The following is a 25,104-nucleotide window of genomic DNA, read 5'->3' as shown; positions in this document are numbered from 1 at the left end:
ATAGAAGAGAGGCATTTCTCATGCAGAACAGCAAGGGTTGCACACCTGATGTGTTGGCACGGGATAAAAAAATCTTTCAAGAAGCAGTTGCTTCTGTGTCATGCGTTTGTGCAAGAGCAATCTTAACATTCTTTTCTTGTGCAAAGAGATTGCTAGAAGCTATGGCAAAGCTACCGTGGTTTTGGTGCATTATAGCCTCAGCTGAGTTTTTCAACCAGAGAGTTGGATTGTCCAAGAACAAGTACGGAATTTGACTCTTTGGCAGCTGTGGAGAAATGTTTCAACTGTAAGACACTTTTTCCATATCATCATACAAATAAGGTTGGAAGCTTGGGAAAAGGCTATGTGGATTGCATTTTGAAAACCTAATTGCAGATTTCCGGTGGGAAAGATCACATCTCCTTAAAGACATTTGTTTTGATTTATTCCACTGTATCCTGGTTATTTTGTAGGCATTGTCCTTGTCCTGCAGGGCTTTCAGCTGAAGGTAGGCTGTGGATTGGCAGAAAAAAGGAGGAGGAGAACATGCAAGTAATAAGGCAGTAACTGGATGTGTGTAATAACTTAATGGTCATTCCATAATGGTTCCCAACATGTGATGCCGTGGATGGCTCTGTCAATATAGAAGGGTATTCTCATTGAGAGTGCAGACCAGTCTCCGTATTTGAAACCTCTGAAGTCCCTTCACATTGGCCTTTTCTTTTTGAGCTAGGCACCCTTGTGTCTATGCTGGGATCAGATTCCAGTGAATCAATTCAGGTTCTTCAGTTACTCAATTTAAATTCCCATATGCCCTAATAAAGCCCCCAAATGAAGAATTGAAGTAATAATACATCAATTCTGCAGTTCTACCAATAACCTTAACTATCAAAGTGACAGTGCATCAATCAAGTTGACATACAGCTAGTATCAACCATTAAAGTAACTGTTAAATTAATGTCTACTAAAAAGTGCTGCTTCCATTAGTGAAGGTTTTATCTGTCTCTCCTTTCTCCATCCTGCTTGTCTCACTTTTCTAATCCTGTCTCTTACCTCTCAGTGTTTGTTTGTTGAGTTTTTTCCTTTCTCTTCCCGTTCTTCTTCTTTGTTTCCTCCCTGTTCTTCTCTTTCATCTCTCTTGGTCCACAGATGTTGATTGCAGCAGTTCTCTCTTACCTGTATTACCCTGGATGAATCCTTCTGGCTGCTCTAGCCTGAGACAGGATAATGGCATTTAGTGAAGTACAGTCTTGCACCTGTCATAGCTGCTAAATGTAATATTGGTGCAAGAAGGTAAGAGTTTAACCTTTACTCCTGTCTTCATTTCCTGTTTCTAAATGGGGACAAAAATATCTGTTTGTGTCTCAGGCTGACAAGGTTAGATGTACTAATATTTTAAATTAAGCTTTACATCACCTGATAGGAATCTGTATAGAATCTGAACATTTGCATATTCAGGTGTTTTCAATACTGCATGTGCATTGCGCTACTGTGAATCCCACAGTCTTTCCATTAAAGTGTCATAGAATATAAACGCTAAGGTGCCATCTGGTAAGTTAAAAAGAAAAGACAAATTTTTCTATTTAATTGAATTGTGTAAGAAAATGAGTAATGTAATCTGAACAATATCCACTGGATTTTTTTTTTTTTAACTCTTCAATTCAATTTACCTTAGGCTGTGCCAATATTTTTATTTCCCAGTTGCTACAGGCTATATTATTGACAGCACATAACAATATAATTCAAGTGGTTAGAGGCAAAGCTTGGAGAGTTTGCAGCTGGGTAAGGGCACATATGGGAAGAAGCAGAGTATGATCTGCGATTGAGACACATGTGCTGGCTGTATATTTTTGTGTTGAAGCAGATATTCCCAATAATCATGGAAAGAATACTCAGACTGCCTGGCATTGAAACCTTGCCAGCCTTGGAGCCAAATGTTATTAAATATCTGGTTCTTGAAAGAGACTACTTAGAAGTCAGTAAATGGGAATTTCACTAGGGAGAAGTGTTTTAGATAGGATAAATGGTGTTTACACAACAAAATTCCTTGGCGGTATTTCTAGCAGGAAAGCTTCCTGAAAACTTGTCAAGATAGCTCTCATTAAGGCTTTTTACAATTTTTAAAATCAATTTTTTGGGGGAGAGAAAATATGAGGAAAACTGAGGGAGTGTTTTGTTATAGTAATTTTCCTCAGGAAAGGTGTGGCACCCATCATCCCTACAAAGCATAGAGGGAACACAAAAAGCCCTGTTCACGCAGCCATTGTCATCCCCCTCTTATCTTTCCTAGTGTAACAAAGTGCCAGCCTTAGTTGATGTCCCTGGTTTTCACTCCAAGGCACTCTCTTCCCTCTTACTCGTGCTGTGGCTTCTGGACTGTCTGTCCTTATGGTACTGACAATTAGAGGATTTACATTAAAGAGACATTATACTCCCAAAATACTGTATTGCACTGTATGTGCAAATAATTATTTTGTTGAGGTTAAAATGAGGATAAAGCTACTTCTTTGTGCACCTTTCGCCTGTGGATTTCAAAGCACTTGCAAACATTCATCTGCATTAATTATCTCCATTTTACATCTGGAGAAACTGAGTGTACAGACTGTGGACAGATGTTCTCCTTTCCAGATACCTCCATGCTATTTGGAGGTAGTTACCTCAGACTGCTGTTGAAAGTTCAGTCACTTCACCAATAAAAAGTAGCAGATGAGCACTACCAAATTTCTGATTTTGCTAGAAGTTTGAAGAAGTCCTTAACCCGTCTGACTTTGCTCCTGCCAACAGTGTTGTGGAAGCAGTGGTCTCCAGAAGAGAAATGTTAAAATGGAAGATGTTTAAACTGATGCATTTTACCTTGTAGTTGGTGTATGTGCAGGACTGTCAGAGATGTTTGGCTGTCAGGTGGGATGGGAATCAACTCAGGAGAAAGACCCCAAGTCTCAATGTCTACACAGAGGTCACTAAGGTTATAGCGCAGGGAACTCAGCAGCAACTCGGCTAACCAACCTCTTGTCTCTGTTTTAGAGTGAGCCAAATTATTCTTTGGGTGCTTGCTCTATTCATTGTATTGACTAGATCTCCACCAGTGGTAACAGGAGCTTAGGAGCTATGTAGGAAAGTCTGTCTGCAAGCTCAATTCCACCTCTCACCAATTTGTCACAGTGTATCAGTGTGCTTTCATTCACAAGCCTGAGCCCTTATAGGCAGACTGGTTTATTTGTGGTCACACAGCAAATCTTTAGCAGAGGCAGGAAGAAGACCCCTTGACTCCTAGCCCTGTGTCCTGTCCACCAGATAATTCTGCTTCTCACAACATACTTAAGGGAAACAGCAAGTTTTTAAATTTCAAATTCCATGCTAACCCTAAGCATGCTAAATGTTTCTGTATTTCTGTGGTCAACTTTACCCATAGGGATTGTTTCAAAACCCCATAGGGATTTCTAAACACAGAGGGCTTGCAAATGCATTTTGTTGCTTTAATTGAATTTCTTGGTGAAATGTTGGCCAGCATGATTGAGTTCTGTGGAAGTGTATTCTGGTGTTGTGGTGGTTTTAGCAGTGAAATTTCTGTTGCCCACAGAATGCAGTCCTGACTTACGTAGCTTGTTGGGGTCATTACTTTGTTTGGTAAAGTAGTCCATCAGAAAGGGAGGCCCTCTAATGCCAGCCACCACGCATGTTAGATTGCCTCCCCCGTTTCTGTTACCCCCTGTAACAGCTAGTTTCCACAGAGGTGTGGAAATCAGTGTGGATCAGTGTCTGATTCAGTCCTGCTGAATTTAGTGGTACCTAGGCAATGAACTAATACTGCTGTGGAAATGAGTCTTGGTCTCATTTGTAGTCCAGACCCGTGAAACTTTTGAGCTGCTAAAGTAGAACAAGGTCTGCTTATAGCATTGGGTCTCTGGGAAGAGCTGATTGCAAATTCTGTGTATTTGCAGTCAGATAGTAGTAACATGGGCAATATTGAAACCATTTCCTATGGAGAATACAGAAAAATAAGAAGAAACTGCAAATATCAAGTTGACCTTACTGTATTTCTTGATGAGATGAAATCAGAAAAGCTTTTACTTAAAACATCTCATTGCAAGTTGAAAGTCTGTTGATTTTGTTTGTCCATTTGAGTTGGTGTGCTTGTTCCGTAGCGCTTGCTGTCATTACTGATGGTCAGACATTCTGCCCTACACTTTGCCTCCACTAGAGCGAGACTGCTGAAATAGCCTGGCAGCAGGTATTGAGTAAGCTGCCATCCTACTCTGGGCTCTCAGCTTTGCTGCTATTTCCCCTGTCCTAAGAGGCGATGGCTTTTGGTGGTGGTTCTCCGATTGGTCTTGTTGTGCAGTCTTGCTATACGCTTGTTAAACCTTGATGAAAATATTTAATTTTTAGTTCTTTGCTCTGTATCTCTTACGCTACAAGTATTTTCCCCTCCTGTCCCTAGCCAATATAAGATTTAGTCCTATGGGATGCTTGGTCCAGTAATGAGTTGTAGTTTTAAGGCCAAACATGTGGTTTCTGCAGCAAGGTATTTTTAAATGAGGCAGGCCTGAGAAAGTGTTAAGAACTGTAATCGTTAACGGAGAAGAAATGACAGAAAGGGGACACTACGGAACATCTCTTCTTGAGCAGGATATTTTTTCAGAAATAGCCTGTGTCCTGGGTTTAAGAAGAGCTGTGAGATGATAACAAAATATCTTTGGTGTGGTAAAGTGTTTTTTATTTTAAATAAATGCTGTTGTACACTAAACTTTGGAAATGGATTAGCAAAGAAAGCAGGATCGTTGGAGCTTAAAGCAGCTTTATATTTGGACAGCTTCCCCGCTGATACCATTTGCCCACAGAAGTAGTCAGTGATGTACATGGGTATCTTAACCCTTCTTGTGTGAGGCGATTTGAGTGGGGGGCAGAAGTCCTACTCGACATGACAGTCACCACCACTGCTGAATATTAAGAATTACTTCTTGGTGTGTTTTTTAAAAAAGGCTGATCTCTAGAAATGGTGATCTTACACGTAATCTGAGTGCTAATTCTTTCTTCAGTCTTCATAGAGTCTACAAGAAACTTCTGCTAACAACGAGGCCCTGAGCTGTGTAACGTACATGTACGATATTTAACTTTCTAAGCACAGAGCTCAGTTGTACCATCCATGTCTAGTCTTCTGGAGTGAAAATGGTATTTTCACTCGGGTCTGATTGCTCAGCCATTGTGTGTTATCTCTGAACGTACTGCAGTGTGCAGGGTTCAATATTATGTTATCAAACTGGTTTGGAAAATATTTCTTTTGAAATTTGTTGTTGTGTTGAGCCCAGTGATTCAGCACAGTTTGAGCATTTCCTCCCCTGGGCAAATTTTAGGTAAATTTAAATTTCAGTGTGATCACCTCCGATAAGGGCTGCCCTCATTTTGAACAGGCACTTGATTTATAGACACTCTCGTGCCAGTAATATCTATCCTCTCTCAAATCCAAATTGAGGTTGAGCTCCAGAGGACAAGTAGAAATTTCCTACCTCCAGGTTTTCTAGTTGTTTTTCTTCCTAATCTGTCATTTTTTTGGAGTTTGTTTCCTGTAATACAGCTGTGCTCTGTAGGCATGGGAGACTTCAGGGAGAGGTTTGGCTGCCCGCTGGAGCTGCTGGCGTATTTGCTGGGAAGGGTAGAATTACAGCCGCTGCAGTGGAGCTGCTGGAGGGAGGTTTGTGGTGGTGTCAGCGATGCAGCTTCAAATGCATGTGTACTCTGTAATTGTGGAATAAAAATGACAAAGGGAGAGGAGGGCCTGCTAATTACTAATAGTAATGTAAGTTACTGTGTGCGCAGAGATCCTAAAAGGTAATTTGCTCTGTATTTTTTTCCTTTGGAATCTTTCTGTCAAAGATGTTCGTTATAAATATAAGCCCAGACTTTTGATCTGAATCTAAACTATCAGTATCATTTGAAAGCAGTTTTGTTTTCCGGATTGTTTGGAGGTCTAGCTGTTGTTTAAACCATGATTTTGGAGCACAGCTTCTAGCTTCACTGACAATAATAGGACACCAGGAAAAAACTAGAGGAAAGTATGTTTTAAGTGCTGAAATTTAGAGCCTTACAGTGCTTTTGAAAGTGAGACTTAACATGTTGCTTTCTCATATTTCCCTGATTTGTAGAAGGCTGCAAATACCTCATTCCTCAATGTGTTAATGTGTTTTAAATAAAGCACTGACATGGCTGGCAGCATGCTTCAGCATTTGTCTGATCTCTTCCCTAAATAATGTCTGTCTCAGAAGCACTGTGAGGATAAATTAATATGGTAGCAAATATTGTAGGTTGCTAGAAGTGTGGAATTTTACAGTTACATAGGTGAGTAGGTACCTGTATCGCGTTCTTGTGAGAAATTTGATAGGGGAATTTGAGGACTTTTTAGACTGTTTTCCAAATAAATGAGGCTTATGCTTCTTTTTTAACTTCCTGTCAAATGTGGTCAAAATATACATAGGAAGACAGATTTCATTAGTTCTGTTGCTCACAGAGTAACTTGTGGGGCATTCAGAGTCAGAGCTGACAATTTTCTTATTTTAGATTCATGGCTACTCTTGCATAAACTTTGGGATCAGCAGTGGCAAACACTTTTAGGATGGCCATAAGGAACAATGTGTATCCTTCAGGCCTTTCCTTTGTGTTTTGTGAATAGCGCTAGGGATTTGCATTTCAGAGGGAGGATTTAACCAGAAGAATGGTTCAGATTTTGTCCATTGGTCTCTTCCAACAGCAGCTCTACTCTGTGATGATACTTGGACTGAGATCTGGCTCATTTCTGTTTCCCCTATCATCCTTTACATGCTTACTTTTCACGCAGAGGAAGGTCCTACGCCTTTTTTCTGTGGCTCTGAGCTTCCAGATTCATTGCTTCTCCTCAAGACAGGTTTTTGGTCTTGCTTTGCCCCCAGCTACTGAAATTGCTTCCCACTGTTTGATATGATTTCTAACTTCTCCCCAAAGCCATCTAGATTTTATATTTTATGAACCTGTCCTAAGTTCTATTAACTGTTTCCTTAATGAAGTCTCCTGCACCTAAAAGCTATTTCACCATGTATACTTTGCAGAAGGTAGTTCAAGCACCTATATTATACAAGTATTTAAGTTAATCCTCCTCTTCATCTTTCCTAGCAAGATTCTTTAACTGGTCATCGCAGAAGACTGGATGTTTTTATGGATGCTTTGCCTGGTGTGATGGAGCTAAAGCTAAAAGTACTAATTCAAGCATAAAAGATGTAGTAATTTTTTTTTCCTTTTTTTCTTTTTCAGTGCAATTTTCCAGAGAACCAGGATGGCTAGAAGGCACGCTAAATGGCAAGAGAGGACTTATTCCACAGAATTATGTTCAGTTTTTATAGCTTTGTGCATTGAACGCCAAGAAGGTGTACATGGTATCCATGGATTTTTGTTATAGTCACTTCTCTCTACTTTTGTGACTGCTTTTAATCAATGAAGAGCCTGACTATGGGTAGAAGATCCCAATCTATGTAAAGACATTAAGTGTTGCCGAATACGAATTACAAAAAAAAAGATTCTTTAAGGTTTGGAATGGGTGGGGGGACAAGAGAGAGGGGGATGGAGGGATAGGTTAATTTTTAATGAGGTGCTTTTTTCAGTTGTAAAGAGCAGTAGTGGTATGTTTGTTTGCAAGACAACTAGCATTTTCAGTCAAAGATTTGGTTGATCTGTGAAGATCAGTTGAAAAATATCTGTTGAAGATTTTTATAAACTTAGTGTCCTGGAGATTATGCATCAATAACCATCATTTTTAACAGAATATTGTTTGGGTTTGGAGAATACTGTTAGATAAAAAAAAGCTATCATGCTGACAATTAAATTATATTTCGAAGTGGAATAGACAGTACGGAACAGACATCAGTAAGTAAAATAATAGGTATCAAGACATGACATTTTTCAAATGTCTTCAAAGAGCACATTCGTTTATGTTGTGTGTATAATTTCATTTATTTTATAAAGATAAGACACATGAACTTTTATTACAGGCTCCTATATGTCATGGTTCCTTTGCTACTCAAAAATATCACTGTAAATGAAATAAAATGTTATTTGCTATTTGACCTAAGTCATTCCTATGTTGGAGAATATTTTGCTCTGGTTCTGTAAGTTATGATGTGAAATAATTATTGGCAGCTGTCTGCAGTCAGCCTCAAGCAGGCTCCAAAATGAATGGGGAACTTTCCTCACTTAAAATAGGCAACTCTGCAAGCTCAAGCCAAAAGGAAGAGAGAATCTCTGGCTATGATCCTTGCGCATCCTGGAGGCATCTTGCATTTTATCTGTTGTCTGTCTGTCTAGCTCCTGCTTGAGCTTCCCTCTCTTCCTTCCCTGTCATTCATTGTCATCTATAAACTCTTAATGATACTTCATAGTATCAGAATCCTCAAGTAGCTGCCTCATAATTTGTAGAACTGTTCGAGTAGCAACAGAGTTATCTGTGGTCGTAGAAGAAGCTTCCAGAAATCTTGTGGTGTATAAATCTGTGCCTTGTGATTAAAAAAAAAAAAAAAAAAAAGGTTATGTGCAGTTTATCATTAATCTTTGTCTTTTTCTCTCCTTCAAGTGAGACCCTCTGGGAGGCAGTGGAGAGGATGCAGGAAAGTATGATGGGATGACATGCTAATACAGGCTCACTTATTTGTTAAATTGGACTCTCTGGATTTTGAGCCATTTACTGCAGATATACTTAGCTTGCAAATTTTTCTAATGTGATTAGTAAAGCAGTTAACAGTTAATGCTGCCTTAAGGTTGGGATGGCTTTTTTCCCCCTTAAGATTTAACTCTATACCATTATTTTGTTCCTTTGCCCAGACTGCACAGACCATTGGAGTATGCACAAATCATTTCCAGATGGAGCAACGGTGGGCCAAGTCAGTGCAGCTCTCCAGCTCTAAACCTCATAGCTCGGAGGAGTTTCATTTGGTGTATTCTCGTGGTATTTGAGCAGCAACTCTCTCTGCCGTACAGCTTTTAGGCAGTTCTTCTCTTGGCATAGTGGCTAAGTGACCCAATCACTGAAGATGACTTTCGGAGTTCTGCGAGGGAGATCAAGTTCTTTAATTTGCTCCTTGACTCAGTTATTAAGGAGACAGTTGCACCAGTACACACAGCAACAGGTCGCCTGTTTCCTTACAGGGACTTGTTCACATGGCAAAGCTGGCTCGCTCTCGTGTCGCGTGGGCCCACAGCTCTACCAACTCATCTGCGGCCTCAGAGGGTCATTCTGGAGGCAGGATGGTGTTTGTGTGGCCACACTCAGTTTTCACGGCTACTAGTTGATGGAAAATATTGAAAGAGGGCGAATGTAAATCTTTGGTATTAGCCTACTAGGCGTGGCAGCTCGGTATGCTGGCTTGTCAGATAGTGAAGCTGTGATAACTTGAAGCTTACAAGCTTTCTAAGTTGCTTCCATTTGTTTTGCTGTTGTTTTAAACATGCAGTGCATGTTTGATCTTGTTCTGGCTGCTGTTTTCCAAAATTCTCAACGTATTTCTCAGCTTTAGCTCTGTGGTTTGTTTTTTAGGGTGTTTTTTTGTTTGTTTGTTTGTTTCCTTTTAACCGAGGTGGCTTAAAAAGGCAGATCTGTAGAGAAGGAATAAAAGACTTAGTGTCTCTTCCATCCAGTCCTGTGACCCTGTTTGCCTTTAGTTGAGACGTTTTGAGACTCTTGTTACTTCTGGAGCCACACAGAACCCAAACCAGAGAAATACTTTTCTACTGAGAAATGATAACACTGAGCAGAGGTAATACTAATCCAGACTTTCTCACATCCTAGACGTTGTCTAAAGGCAGTGGTGTGAGCTGAGCCAGATCAGATCTGGCTTTCAGGCTAACCACACTGCCTCTTAGGAATTTAGTTGTGGTTAACTGCTACCCACCATACGGGTTTCCACATCAGCCTGCTTACACTAACGCTGAGCACAGACTTGTACAGCCGAGTGGCTGTGGCACGTCTCATTCCTCATCCTCACTGCTGAGAAGTGCTGGAAACGATGCCCTTGTACTGACTGGAAGTAGAGATTAAAGGATGCTGAAAATTAAGAATTGTATAAAGAAAGTCAGGCCCCTTTCCTATCCTTTTGAGACTGTTTCCTCTCCTGAAGCCGTGCCTTAGGGCACGCCTCTTGTCTGCCTTTTTTCCATGGTTTGGGGGATTTGGGAGGAGCAATGTACCGTTCACTTGAGGCGGAAAGGAGGACAGGGATCGGTTGTGGGGGAAGCTGGTCAAAGGGCTCTTCTCTTTTGGCCTGGCAGCAGGAGTGGTCGTTCTCCCTGGGTCTCTCCTGGGGAACTGCTCTCGTGTCACAGCTGTGGGTGCAGGTTCAGCTTAATCCTCAGGCTTGGTTGCCCCTTGCTATGACCCGGTTACTCTGCGGAGGAGCATGTACTGGTCAGTTTTCAAAAGCTGAGGCTCCTGGTAGCAAAAGCATGACACAGGCTCAAAATTAGAGAGGGTGAATTGGGGGGGGGGGGGGGGGCGGGGGGGAACCCAAACCAAATTTGTGCTTTTTATGCCAAATGTTTGCCTTGCTGTCACAGTGAGGCCACAGATCGAATCCCTCAGCCTGGGGATTAAGGTTGAATGTGTGTTTGCTGAATAATTAATGGAAAAGCTGAGACTCCTGCCTAGCTGGGATCAGTAGGAATTCACAGCCTGCGTAAGTCACTGGACAGCGTGCAGCTCTGTGTCTTGGCCAGGGAGTGTGTTCACTCTGCTGGGTGAAAAACCCCAGGGTTTTCCGGCTGCTTAATGTTGTTAATCATTGTCCCAGCTGATCTTCATGGCAGGTTTCCTTCTCCTGCCCAGTTTTCCATCAGGAGTGAAAGAAAAATCTCATTGGCTGATTTATCCACCCTGTCATGAAAATAAGTGCTCCTGCTACCCTGCTTAACAGCTTTTGCTAGCTGAGCCTCTGTAATTGTATCACAGAAAAGACTCGGGGAGAAACTTGCCTTTCTCAATGCTCTGTTCCCTGTTCTCTTAACCCATTTCACAATTCTTATCTGGTTTGCAATTTAAAGAAAAAAGTTGCTGACAGAGGGCTTATGTAGGCTGTAAATGCACCAGCACTAAACATAGTTTAACTGGAAGCCTTCACTGGAGTTTGACCTTTTAAACTGAATGTGCCTCGGAGATCGTTTTCTACATCAGAGTTCAACAGTGTGCTCTCATCTGTGCTTGCAGTAACCACAGGTAAGCACCCACAGAAACTTCATCCTATCAACCCCTACGATTCAAGTGTTCTTTTAAAAACCTGATGGCATGGCATGTTTTACCTAGCAAAATCTTTGAAAGGAAAGGGCATGTGTTCACTCCTTTCTGTCTTAGTAATATCGTGCTCCTCGTAAACTCCCGGCCTCTGCAGATACCTGAAAGCAAGCAGTGGCCCAGCTTGAGGTCAGGTTACAAGTTTCATTATGTTTTATGTAGTGATAGCGTTTTCTTATTTCTAGAACAGCATATGACAGATACATCTGCTTGTAAACATATGGGAAACTTTTCTTAACACTGCTGATCCTCTACTATTCTTTCCTTCTGACAATTCAGCAAACAGAAGGCAGGTGCAAGGATTTTTGGCAATAAAAAGTTCGTGTAACTTGTTATTAAAAAACCAAAATGCAATTAAATGGTGGTCTTACACCACAGACCTAACTTTGTCCAGAACTTAGCAGTGGATTTTTGAGACAGTGCACAGAACAAACCAGGACAGCAAGAGTTTTATTTCCCCTTCTAACTATCTTACTAACTGGAAAAGACCTGACCCTGAGAAGGCAGTTTGATTTAGTCACAGGCGAAACCTTGTGTATATAAAATAAAATAGTGAATCCCTATTTCCATGAGAGAAATTCTAACTTTGGTCAGTGGGTAGAGCAGCTCTAGGCTAACTGAAACTGGAAGCCAGACTTGTCTGGCTCTTGAAGGCTGCTGGGTTTGTTTCTTTGAGTGGGATGTAGCTTGTGCACGTAACGGTGTCAGCAGGCACTTGGCAGGCATGGTTACCCAGGTTAAGTGAACCGAATTCCTCATGGTGGGGCATTCCTTGTTCTACAACACGAGTAGCTGCTCTCTGGCTGAAGCCATCAGATGTGCTGCGTCATCGGAATTAATACAGCGTGATGGAACCAAATTTCTAGATGGATGAAGAGAGATGTTACGTTACACTGTTAGTTACTGTATGTTACTTAATACCATTTCTAGGTGAGCAGAAGCTTGTCTCTAAAGGTAACACTGCACCAGCACCTATCTGAGATTAAAATGCAAGAAATACTTGCAATCAAACCAGTTTAATTCATGTATATTTGTACAATTTGTATAAAAAAAAAAAAAAGAAAAATAGGTACTTGCAGACATTAACATAAAGACCAAACAATATTTTCTATTTATTTAAAAAGCTTTAAACATACAGAAGCAAACCCCTAATTATAAATGCATCATTATGCATAGATTTTACTGTTTACACCATACTGCTGGCTGCTTTTATTTTTCATCCAGGAATCTATTTAAACTCCAAGAATTCTTAAACATTCCTCTGAGCTTCCTGGCCTCAGAACTGCTGTCTATCTTATCAAGTCATTGACCTCCAGCTGAAAACATTGCTCTAAAAAAAGAAAAAGTCAAATCTTTAATAAACAATTAAAAGTGCATTAACTGTAGAATTGTTTAATTTCATAAATGTTTAAACAAGTCAGTGAAAAACACGACCCTGTGAATTAGCTTTTTGCATTATTGATTGTAAAGTATCTTTTTAATAAGATTTTGATATTGCAAACTTTAGTCTTTTCTATTTTATTTTGCGCAACTGTTCAGTCGCACGACGTGTAGTATTCCTGAAATACCCACTGCAGTACATTAACACTATTTTACATTTTTAACTGTGTATACAATGCTCTTGCTGTATATCCCCGTTCCTTCTTACAACAAAATAATTTAGCTCAATGAACAGAAGCCCACTTCTAAAAGGTGTTTTAGTTTGTCTTGTATTTTGCAGGAGACAAATGCCTATTTCATTCTAAACAAATTCAAAAGAACGTAACTTCCTGGTAGCTAAAAACTAGGGTTGTTTGTCCTTTTTTTTTTTTTTTTTTTTTTTGCTGTACACAGGTTTAGATAAAAAAAGTGATGGCTATTCTGCTTAAGTGTCCTTGATAAGAGAATACTGCCTCTTACAACATCTATATCCAATTGTATCTATTACTTCAATGATCTCTAGCAAAAAATAATAATCAATGAATGGTTTCATAAACAACAGGTGATTAAAGTAAAGGATTTATTATAATCTGCTTACAGTTGTTTGCAAAGACAGACATACGTTTTTGCATAAAGATATAAATTGCTTTTTAAAACTAATTTAGTGTGTTTAATTATATGAAGTTTCTGTGAATTATGAATTGTACCAAACCAAGATTAAAAGTAATAAGGTACAAAAATAGGAGCAAACAGACAACAATTTGGACTGGGACAGGCATTTAACAGTGAAGTGTAGAATATGGCTTTGCTGTTTTAATCAAGCAAAGTTACTCTGAGACAGAAACGGAGGCAGTAACTTTGTTAATATAAAAAGCTGCTGCAGACTGTATTCACCCAGAACCTGGCTTTGAAATTTTCTATTTTAGACTTTAAAAAAAAAATGTAAATGAGAAAGATGGATGTATGACTGTGTCTTTACTGTAAACAACCAGTCTGCATGCTGTGTATCTCACGTTGGAAGTTTGGCTTTCATATTGCTGTGCAGGTCAGTATTTAAAGATCTGCCTATGAATTAGACTTCCAAAATGCAAATAATATATGTATGTATATATTTATATATAAAAAACCTCTCTGAATACAGTCTTTACAGATTTACCCATTGCATAAGGCAGGTGTCATTTAAAAAGACAAGTAGCAGTGACTGTCTTCAGTGCACCAAACTGCACCTCAAAATTTGGACTCAGAAAGGGTGTAGAATTCTAAATTCGACCACCATGTAAAAGAAATGCTACATTCTGACCGGCCAAGGGACAAACTAGAGCTCAAAAATGCCAGTGGCACCCAGAGAGAACACTATAGATTAGGACTCTGAAAAACTATTCTATCTGAACATGAGCATATGGTAGCAACAGTTGAGCCTCAGAAAAGTTCACCTGTCCTCTATTCTACTCCAAAATTTTGTATTTGCTTATAAATTGTGAAACAGTGAAAATCACCTCAAAAATTTTTCTTTGCAGTCTTATTCTAGAGAAAACATTTTTGAGACAAAATCAGACCAACTGAGTTGAACTTGTAGTGTGAACAGTTGTCTTCTCAGATGTATTCTGATTATTACAAAAATGTTTACAAAATTACACACGGTTTTAGTTTATCACTAAAAATTCTACTCAGCAAATCGGCCCTTATCAGTACCTTACCATCCCTCTCGCCAGTACAAATCTGTTCATTATACTTACTGTAATGATCTGCATGTTCCCTTCATCATAACCAGAAATCGCTCTCCCCCATCTGAAATAATAATCTGACCTTTTAAGATGTTTTATGTATCCAGTATTCAAAGGAAAAACAAACAATCTGGGAAACCTTAATAAAAAAAGAAAAATCATTCAACATCTTATTCACCCCCGTTCCCCTGAGAGAGAAAGGGAATAGAGGGCAAGAACTCACTATATCGTTAAGCTGGCAAAAGCTTTGGAGAGACCGTAATTTGTCTTGTTAAATGAAACCTTTGTAAAGTGGCAAACACAACAGAGTGTAGTTTCCTACAGAAATATGAAGCAGGATCTCTAAGATGTGCTCAAGTCACATACGCTTGCAAGCGAGACAAAAGGGAGGAAAATATAGAGGGAAATAGAAAGGCTTAAATACAAATGAAAAGGTTAAGTGTGGTTATTTACAGTAGGTTCTGTAGGATGGTAAATTAGATATGATGCTAAAAAAGGCACAGCTTTCCCTTTCTTAAATACACTGTAAACGGTTCATTATGCATGCAGAACATTTCACTTTACAAAAAAATTACCTTGTTTGTTTAGACAAAGATAGTACTTAAATAGTCTCCAGCAAAATAGAGTTCTTTCAAAAATACTTTCCCATTCATCCTATTAACCATTAAAGATTTTTTTGTCTCATTTACAAAAGTTCCTTACACCTTATTTCAGGTCCTTCACAATTTATACATACAGCAATGTACAGTACAGCAAAAGACTGCAAAAAATTATTTGTAAAGCCAGCACAATAGATACTATAAATTGATACCAGGGCATTTGTTTTCACATCTTATCCTTTTTAATTAAATAGTAAATGGACACTTAACACAGTGTATATCCTCTTATGATGGGATAACATGGGAGAACAAATGCCACAGGTGGGGATAACAGAGTATTCCACACCAAATGTTCTGTTATTACTTTACACATTAGGGTTTGTGTGTGTGTGTGTGTGTGTGTATATGTGTGTGTATATATATAGTTTTTGTTTGTTTTTTACAAGAAAAGAATATTAATGCCCCATATTGACTTTACGTTTTATGTGCAAACCAAGGGTAAGCTTTAAAAAGTTCTCATTAGTTCTCGAACCCTTTTAAAACAAGCAAACAATACCAGAAACTACATGGCATATTTAAAACTCCATCTGTTAAAATATCAAAATCAAAGAGTTATTGACTAGATATGGCTTTTCATCCAGAGGAACAGGAACATTTTCTAAGTGTTTTAGGGTTATGGGGTAAATTTCCAAACAAACATCTAGGTCTTGCCAAATCCAAGACAACTGCTTTCCATTCCCCAAACCCTTCATATGATTTTAGACTATTCAGAGACTGCTGAACAAGTGTAAATAGCATGTTTAAAATATGGTTTCTTGGGTCCTTCATGGGTGTGGAATAACACAGGGAAACTTAAGGCAAAGTTCTTCCATTTAAGACATTTTCTATCACTTCCTGTGAAAGTACAGGGGCTTGGCATTCCCAGATTCCACCTTTGGTAGCTGGTCACTGATGATTTCCACCAGCATGGCTGGAAACTCTACTTTCAGTGCCTGAGACTCTCGGAAGGTGTAGAAACAGAATTCCAATAAGTCACTAACAAGCTGAAACAGAGAAAGAAACAGTTTTTAGGAAAAACACAAAGAGTTTCGCATGTAAAAACAACAGCTTATTGATCATGGATTATTACCAAGAAATGGCATCTTACTCTGACTTGGCAGTCTATTCACAGGGGTTAAAAAGCAAACCAAAGACCTTAAATCCCAAAGTGCTACTTAACTCATTAAAAAATATGCTAACTAAGAAAAAACAAGATACCACAGGTTTGATTTTTTTTCAGCGTAACTGCACTTTGTTTTTCACTAACAGGCAACTGGCCACCATGAAACCTGTCTATGAAAATAAAGCCGTCTGCCCAGAGGGAAAAGATCAGCCATAAACTCTTGTATCTCCAAACTTCAGCTCGATACACGTTTGTTAAATCAGATTATTTGGTTAACTTCAGAGCAGTCTCCGGAGGCCACGACCTACCACTGCCAGAGCAGCTGATGTTTTTAGCTCAGCAACATGAACACTGTAGCATTTCAGGTTTTACAGCATCACAGTCCATATGAAATTGAACATTTCTATTTATCTATAAATGCATTTTCTTAACACACACACCCCAAGCTTTTTTTCTGCTTACTACTAATTAGAGAGGCAGTATTTACGGAAGTATTTCTTCTTGAAAATGAACCCACCTAAAAGTTTTCTGGTTTTGTAGTGGTGACTAACAACACACTTCTGCTTTCTCTCAGTGGATTAAGCATAATCTAAATGAATCTCCTAAAGCCTTACAGTATGTTGGACCCTTTGCAATCTTTAAAACACAATGCAAGTCAGTCAAGAGGCAGAGGCACGTCAGCTTCTGAGGCATCTGTGAATGAAGTGGGTCTGGGTTTCAGTTAGCATATTAATTTCCATCACAGTTCACCAAATTACTGTGCTGTATGACTCAAGAAAAACTAGAGCTGTTGCTGTTTAAGAATTCAGAAGTTATGCACGGCTTAATTTTGGTGCCTTTTGTCCTTGGAAAGGACTTGAACCACTTCTGCTTGTGTAGTTTATCAAACACAAGCGCGTTGTTTCAATTCTGCAGTTGCACTCTGCAGTAAAGCCCTTGTTAGAGTAAATAAAAGTGGACTTCTGGAAGGCAGAAAAGGAAATTAAAAAAAAAAATACAGGCAGCAACAGACTACTGTCCTGAACAACCATAACTTATTACTTATTTTCAGGACTTTCACAGCTGTTCTCGCAAACATATAAGCAATTTATGAACACCACCGAGAAGTGGTGAGGTCACTCGGAATGCATGACACTCTGCTGTTGAGCACTACACGTGTCTCTTTTTGCTGTTGCTCAGCTCATTCCCGATGATCTGGCATGTCATGAAGCACCGCTAATTAATTAAACAGATGCCTGCTAAATAAGTAGCATAGACATCATTTGGTTTTCAAGGGAAAAAAATGATGATGTTCAAAGGTTTAACTTTACACCCATTAGGAGGAGGTTCTTTCTGCATCTACTGTGTGCCAAAAATATTCCAAACATAACACCGAACCAAACAAAGTGAAGAAAACTCTCTCTTAGTATAATTGCCACTACCTCCTCCCTGCCTGTGTCATCAAGTAGCAGCAAACGAAGCCATGCACCCCAACACGACCTTGGTAACTATCGATGAAGGTACCCCTTGACCACGAGTAGTTTCACATCACTGAATGTAAGTGAGGGGGTTGGGTCATCTCTGCCACACTGCCAGCCATCCTGGCAGTGCTGATGGCTCAGCTCCTGCCCAATTCCAGCCAATTCCTGCATCATTGCCCTCCTGTAAAGCCTCTGAGTGCACCGAGAGAGGTATCGCAGAAAAAGCCTACGTGGGAACTACGAATTCTGCCTTTTTAGCAAGCTTTTAGTAGTATCAAGTACTTATGTGTGTCTGGTGAATATGTGGACAAAAGGGGAAATGAAAAACAATGACATTCATTAAGAGGGTCTATACATATTCTATACAAAAAATGAGTTAGCAGCGCAGCGGGGGAAAACCAGGATGTGATTGTGGATACTATCATAACATAGGACACGATGAATCTCACCACAGAGGAGAAAGGTCAAGTTTACACAGCAATTTAAAAGGAAAATCCCTAGAACCTGCTATCACGTCATATCGGGTTTGGAGCCTTCAGGAGAAGATATATTCTATACCTATCTAGTCTTTCTTACGCAAAGCTACCAGCTTTAACATACTTGACAATAATCAACCTCCTTAAGAAAATGGGAGCATTAGGAAGCACACTGCCTGTGTCACAAGGAACACGTCAGGAACTGCAACCTTAAAAGCTGCAGGGCTTTTGGGGCCGGGGAAGTATTTCTAACTAATTTAAAAGAGGAACGGATGTGGGAGAACCGAAGGCCAACTCAGAGGTACTAAAAAGTAAACAATATGGTGAAGGTCAGCTAGAGAAGGCTGCAAGACCCAGACCTGAGCCACGAGCAGTGGCACCCCCCCCGCCAGCCCAGCAGCCTTGGTGTGCAGATGCACTGAAGGGATGAAAAATTCAGATTCCACAGGCAATTTTGAAATTTGAGTACCTGCCCCTGCATTCCAAGCAACTCCCATGTGACACAGTTTAGATTTATAACAGGTAAATAATTTAGCTAGTCTTTTGCTTTGAAAGAGAAGTTCCCTCTTCAGTACGGAATTGAAAAAGTTTGCTTTCTTTTGTCACTGCAGTGACAGTGACTGATACACCACAGGTTACAAGTGAGGTAACGCGAGCCATCCAGCGCCTCTACATCTGGCTTATGAATTTTCTAGATCAAAATATACTTCTGATTGTTCTTCAAAGGCTTGTAAAACCCCTGTGCTCTAAGAACTCCTGACTACACTTTTACCTGGCCGCTTTCACCCTCTACTTCTGGGAGTTTATATTGGAAATGCTGATACCTCCTCCAGCAGAGCCACACGGAAGGCAGCTCTAAGCAGTGTGAATGAAAGCACCATTGTTTTCACAAGCAGCACAACAGTGACTAGAAATGTATTTACTTTTACAATCTCCAATTATTTCGGCTCCTGAAGAGTCACAGGTCAGCAGAGCGCAGGCAGCGCAGTTAAGGCCACAACTAAAATGATTCGCATTTCCTCAGGATGCCACGAGGATGTTGTTCTTACCACTTTAGTAGGCAGTTGTTGAGCTCTTTGGAGCTGGGAGTGGCTCGGTACCTCCGACGGCACCGCAAGCCTCTCCCTGCACGCAGGGGAACGGGGTCAGCGCTGGGGGACAGGAGCTCGGGTATCGCCCGCAGCTGGGTCCTGGGCACCTCCCAGAATGGGGACAAATACACTAAAGAAATTAATATGAGCTGGGTTGCGGGGGTGCAGACACAGAGGTCGGGATGATCACGTCCCTGTCACCCAGATCGCTGTAAGACACGACAGCTCTTCTGCCGGCAAGTGGATCAGCTGTTAGCTACAACCCTTCACCACTTCAGTTATTAATTATAAAGCTTTCTCTCGTCGCTACTCTACAGAGTGCGCTGCGTTTAAACATTTTTCAAGGCTACAGCAGTCTTAGTAATTCTGAGAATCAATCTTTGCATTTGTGCATTATATTAAGCACCTCTGAGAAACAGGAGTATTAATCAAACATCATTTTCTGTTATTACAGTGGGGTTTCCATAAAATGGACTTTTTCCACCCATACTGTTCTTCATAATGGAAAAAATGATTCCTTTAATGAAGTCCCTGAAGTTAATACAGTTACAGTGACCTTCAAGCACTTGCAGAATTTTTACAGCAAAAGAATTTATTTTAGTTTGGCAATCTCCTTGTATTTCCAGAAATGCTAAGAAGGGTCTGATTTGCAAGGGTGCACGTTTCTGTGCTCAGTTAGTTTTCCGACTTCAAAATCTCTCACAATCTCTGTGGTATGAAAGCCCACAGTCACTTCTCTATCAGCAGCATCTTTGCGATTAAGCCTACTGATACAGCAATTAAGACAGCAGTAAGGTAACAACACAGTGCTGAGTAATTTCTTCCTATTATTAGCTGCAGCTATTACTGTCAGAAACCTCAGTGTTCTCATATAAAAATGACACTCCAAAAACTTTGTCCCTTTCAGGAATGGCGCTCTGCCCATTTTCTAGCAGGTGTGTGCTGGGAGGAGGTAACTTTGCAGCTCTACACAGTGCAACTGCACAGCCTACCTGCACCACGCCGGGGTCCCTGAGAGGCCAGGCTGCTGCCCACTGGCTGAGCAGCAGTATTTTGCCTCTTGCTTTTAAAACCTGCGTGTTTCAAACCACGCAGGAGTCGGGAGCCTGCTGCCCTGCTAAGGTAAGAAGCAGCAGCCAAGGCCAGCCAGCCTCCTTTCCCCAAGGTAGCAAAGAGCCCTGGGTGAATTCAGGACTATTGCAACCTCCTGCAACCTCCTGCTTTTTTCCCTTTGTGAAGTGGATGTAAAGCTCCTGCTTCAAAACAGGTGAGGTTAAGTTAAACCACTGCCAGCCAGGTCTTGATTATTCCATTACCACTATATTCCGTTTTGCTTCTAGTCCTATGAAAATCCTATGATGCAAATTAATTAGTATTCCAAGGGCTCAGGAAGTAAATTATTCCCCCCTGGGATGGCTCGCAGGCTGATTCTCAGAGGTACAGATGTCCTTTGGTGCCACGGTGGCTAATTCCTAGCTGCTTATGAAATCTTGAACTCTAACCCAAAGAGTAAAACCTCCCACAAACACAGGGAAAACGGAGTAAGAGCAAGGGATGAAGCCTCTGATTACATCTATGCGCTGTATTTACCTCACGCTAGCAAGGAGTAAAGGTGGATAAAATGCTTATGGATTAGGCACTAACAGTATCTGACCAGAGCAAATGTGGCACCTGGTTCTGCCTGGCCAGGTGCATTTATCTGATTTAGGAACTGCACTCATTTCTTCGGGTTTTCTTCATAAACATCTGCACAGCAAAAGCACAGCACCTGACACCTGAACATGACATGGAAGAACCTGAGTTGAACTCATTCTGTATGCTTGGAGGACACATGAAAACCCACACTATCACACACCAGCGAAGCATACTCAGCCCTTGGCCAGAGTAAATTTTGAGCCAAGTCTCCCTTCTCGTCTGTCAACAGCAGCACGGTTCTGTCCTCCTCCAGCAAACACCTATCAGTGTGAAGCAGAAGAGACCCAGCTGTCACAAACTGAGCAAAACAGAATCACAGAATCATCTCGGTTGGGAAAGCCCTTGAAGATCCTCCAGTCCAATCATGAACCTCACACTGACCGTTCTCAAATCCACCAGATCCCTCAGTGCTGGGTCAACCCGACTCTTCCACCCCTTCGGGGATGGGGACTCCCCCCCTGCCCTGGGCAGCCCATTCCAACGCCCAACAACCCCTTCTGCAAAGAAATACTCCCTAAGAGCCAGTCTAACCCTGCCCTGGCACAGCTTGAGGCCACTCCCTCTTGTCCTGGCACTTGTTCCTTGGGTCAAGAGACTCATCCCCCCTTTCTGCACCCTCCTTTCAGGGAGTTGTAGAGGGCAATGAGGTCTCCCCTCAGCCTCCTCTTCTCCAGACTAAACCCCCCCAGTTCTCTCAGCTGCTCCTCATAAGACAACCCTGTCTACAGGCTGGGAATCAATTTCCCACTTGACAGACATGGATTAGCCACTGCAACACACACACCCATGCACACACTCTTCCAGCGCTGCTGCTTTTGTAGGGGCCACACCGGTAGTAGGGACTGGATCTAGCCTCTGTGTAAACAGAGAAAAAACCTACTCTGAGAATTCAGGCACTGGGACTAAAACAAGGGTCCAAACAGCTCATCAGCTGTGGGACGCAACTTTGGCAGATTGGTAGCAGCAGTTAAGTGCACCCAAAGGTGTTGGCAACAGCTGAGGGGCTCATCTGTGGCTTCGTATTTGTGGGATTAAGCACCTGCAGAGGCACATTTGCATCCCCGGCAGCGTGCCCTGCAAACCCGCCCCTGGAGGAGCCATGCCCTTCTTCCCACTGTCAGCTTTTTCAGCGAGTGTAATCCTGGCGCTCTCAGCCTATGGAAAGATCCACCTCAGCTATAAAGTATTCCCTTCAGGAACCATAAAAAATTAATTATTCAGCAGCATGAGCCTTAAAGAATTTATTTTTGTTTGGCAGAAAATATCAACAAGCAAATGACAGCGCAGTGCTCTGCCTTGCCAAGACAAGGGGAAGGTTCACATTAGGGTTTAATGTCATGGCATTGAAACAAAAGCCCTCTTAACTCAAAGTCTGTTTAGTATCAGCCAGATTGAAACCAAATTCAGCTTTTGTTCTGCGAACCGCCTAACCATACACTACACTCTCTGTATGAAACGAGGCTTGCCATGCAAGATACAACCCCTCCTGCCAAAGCCAACAGGAGATGTTGAGGAGGATCCAAATGAAGTTTTTGATACCATGTGTAGTACATCTGTTTCTAATGTTCCTGCATGCCGTTTGTCTGATCACATAACGCAGTTCACCTACGTCCAAGCACTGCATATGCATCTCTCCCCCTGAAATGCCCATGGCCATTCACGGGCACAAGACTGAAACTTTTATGTCCTGGGTAGAGAGGTCAGTTGCCCTTGCTACGCTGTGCTTCTCAATACCTTCGTGAAACGGTGGACGCAGGCCAGCCGCAACAACAGAAATACAATCCCTACAAGAGGAAATATGTGGATTATCACAGAATCATCTCGGTTGGAAAAGACCTTGCAGATCCTCCAGTCCAACCACGAACCTCACACTGACCGTTCTCAACTCCACCAGATCCCTCAGCGCTGGGTCAACCCGACTCTTCAACCCCTCCAGGGATGGGGACTCCCCCCCTGCCCTGGGCAGCCCATTCCAACGCCCAACAACCCCTTCTGCAAAGAAATACTTCCTAAGAGCCAGTCTAACCCTGCCCTGGCGCAGCTTGAGGCCATTCCCTCTTGTCCTGGCGCTTGTTCCTTGGGTCAAGAGACTCATCGCCCCTCTCTGCACCCTCCTTTCAGGTAGCTGTAGAGGGCGATGAGGTCTCTCCTCAGCCTCCTCTTCTCCAGGCTAAACCCCCCCAGTTCCCTCAGCCGCTCCCCATCAGACCTGTGCTCCAGACCCTGCACTAGCTCCGTTGCCCTTCTCTGGACATGCTCGAGTCATTCAAGGTCCTTTTATGTTGCTGCCCTCAACACTCCCAGAAGACACCCACGCTGGGGTCCATCCACACAAGCCACAGCACAACAGCAAGTAAATGGCAACAAACTACTCCCCACTCTGTCGTCTCATGCCGAGGGAGAGGAGGGGCGTGCTGTGTCGCCAGACCGACGCCGTGGGCCAGCGCCTGCTCTATCAGCCACCACTACTTCCGCACAGCATCGTGCAAATAAGCAGTGTTTCAGTGCACGGCAGCAGTGACACAAAGGACAGGGCAGCCTGCAGGCAGGCTCCTAAGGCCAAGTGCAGGTGTGTGCACGTACGTGCACGAAACCCTGTTTATGTCATCCGCTCGGGATGGGTTTGGATCTCTTATTTTTCAGTTGCGCTCTCGGTGCTTTGAGGGTTTATGGATCATTAAATAAAGTTGCTGATTTTTTCAAATACTTAAGTGCCTACCTGGCCTTCTTGAAAATTTATTTTTTCCTCGCCTCGGCACTTTTCTACCTGCACATATGTTCACTGTGTGGATGAATGATTTAGTATACTGAGCAATGTAAAACCACCTTGTTTGGGGTTTTTTTTCTTCCTCGTATTATATAAGCCAAGCAGACTGTAATTGATATTCCCATGCGCTTTATTTCACATAGTCCTCAGAAAGACTACTTAAAAATGAGGTTGATGAAAGCAAGTGTGAAGGTGCAAAGGAGCAGTATTTTTTTATTGTTTTATCGCTACACTCAGGTAAAGCAAACTCCACGAATGACAAGATGCTGCTCTGCTCTGATGGAAAAGCTGGAGGCAGCAGGAGGGCTGAACAAGCATGAATTCTGCACCAGTCCCCCCTTCGGGCTTGCGCTGCAAATGCTGTGGCTACAGCAGCATGTAAACATGGGGCCTCAGTGCCAGTTAGACTGCTCAGCACCAAATATATTCTGATCCTCTAAAATTATAATGGAATATGTTAAAAATACATAGGTGACAGCTGAAGAAGCGCTCCTCCTATACTAAGGAATCAAGCAGAAAATTTGCATTTACATTGATAGAATGGAGAAATTCTGCACTAAGAGGCAGTGTGGGGGGAGAAGAGTAATTCTCACTTCTCATTAACGTTACCACCATCCTGAATTTATTGATAGACTTCAGAAACAAAAAAACAGTTTTAAAGAGAAAAATAAACAAGTCTCCAATATTATCTCTGACAGGAAGCACTATTGTGCAGACAACTGGCCTTTTTAATGGAGAATGCTGACAATGTGATTTTCTTTAAAATGTCCTTTGCAAGAAAAGTGCTCTATTAAAACAAAAGTAATGTAAAAATAGCTTAATTAAAAATTAAATAAAATGCAAGAGCAGTCTGCTTCCTCTGGTTTGTTCAGCTCCCAATGGTTAATGCTGTGTTTTGGAAAATGTCTGTAGGACAGAGTAGCATTCTCAGTAAGTGCGACTGTCATCCAGTCACCTTAACCACACAAACACACCCATTTAAATAACAAATGGTACACACTGCCTGTTCTGAAGAGGATTAGAAAACTCCCTAAATGCAGGGATTTGTTATGCTGCCCCGAGGTTCAGATGTGAGTATCTTGCAAATGATTTTATCACCCATCCCCTCTCTTTCCACTAAAACACTACAACTTCCTTTGCTGGCAGGGAGCAAGTGAAACCCGATCTCTGAAGAATGAGCCATTACTGCAGTACTAATAATACTCTCCCTGCCTCCCACTAAGATTTGCAATGTTTTAATGAACAACAGAACAATATTTGAAAAATAATTCCATATGTACATTCTGTAAACAGACCTCGGGCTCTTATACAGATTTGACCTGAAGTGCATTGTACTGTACTGTCTACAAAAATGAAATTGAAGTCGAGTATAAAGAAGTACATTTATATGCAGGCTCTGAAAGCAAGTGCTGTAGGTTCTTCATGCAGCAAAG

The 25,104-nt window shown here is 41.5% G+C and overlaps 2 protein-coding genes and 1 long non-coding RNA gene across 8 annotated transcripts in view; 2 read left to right on the top strand and 1 right to left on the bottom strand.

Annotated features, from left to right (window-relative positions):
- ARHGAP10 (Rho GTPase activating protein 10) overlaps positions 1–8,074 on the top strand; it is a 152,595-nt gene extending 144,521 nt beyond the window's left edge. For all 4 annotated transcript variants that reach the window (XM_074867495.1, XM_074867496.1, XM_074867494.1 and 1 more), the window contains one exon: positions 7,261–8,074. In XM_074867495.1, the coding sequence (XP_074723596.1) occupies positions 7,261–7,349 (89 nt within the window). In that variant the 3' untranslated portion in view covers positions 7,350–8,074. The remainder of the gene's footprint in view (positions 1–7,260) is intronic.
- A 2,664-nt stretch (positions 8,075–10,738) lies between these two features.
- On the top strand, positions 10,739–16,619 carry LOC141943036 (uncharacterized). The gene is made up of 2 exons (XR_012628823.1): positions 10,739–11,203; positions 16,329–16,619. It is a non-coding gene; the product is annotated as an uncharacterized LOC141943036 (long non-coding RNA).
- NR3C2 (nuclear receptor subfamily 3 group C member 2) overlaps positions 12,276–25,104 on the bottom strand; it is a 220,612-nt gene continuing 207,783 nt past the window's right edge. For all 3 annotated transcript variants that reach the window (XM_074867492.1, XM_074867493.1, XM_074867491.1), the window contains exon 9: positions 12,276–16,063. In XM_074867492.1, the coding sequence (XP_074723593.1) occupies positions 15,908–16,063 (156 nt within the window). In that variant the 3' untranslated portion in view covers positions 12,276–15,907. The remainder of the gene's footprint in view (positions 16,064–25,104) is intronic.

This window comes from Strix uralensis, chromosome 4 (genome assembly GCF_047716275.1).
Source record: "Strix uralensis isolate ZFMK-TIS-50842 chromosome 4, bStrUra1, whole genome shotgun sequence".
Lineage (NCBI taxonomy): Eukaryota > Metazoa > Chordata > Aves > Strigiformes > Strigidae > Strix > Strix uralensis.
This window is presented reverse-complemented; position numbering and strand designations above follow the sequence as displayed.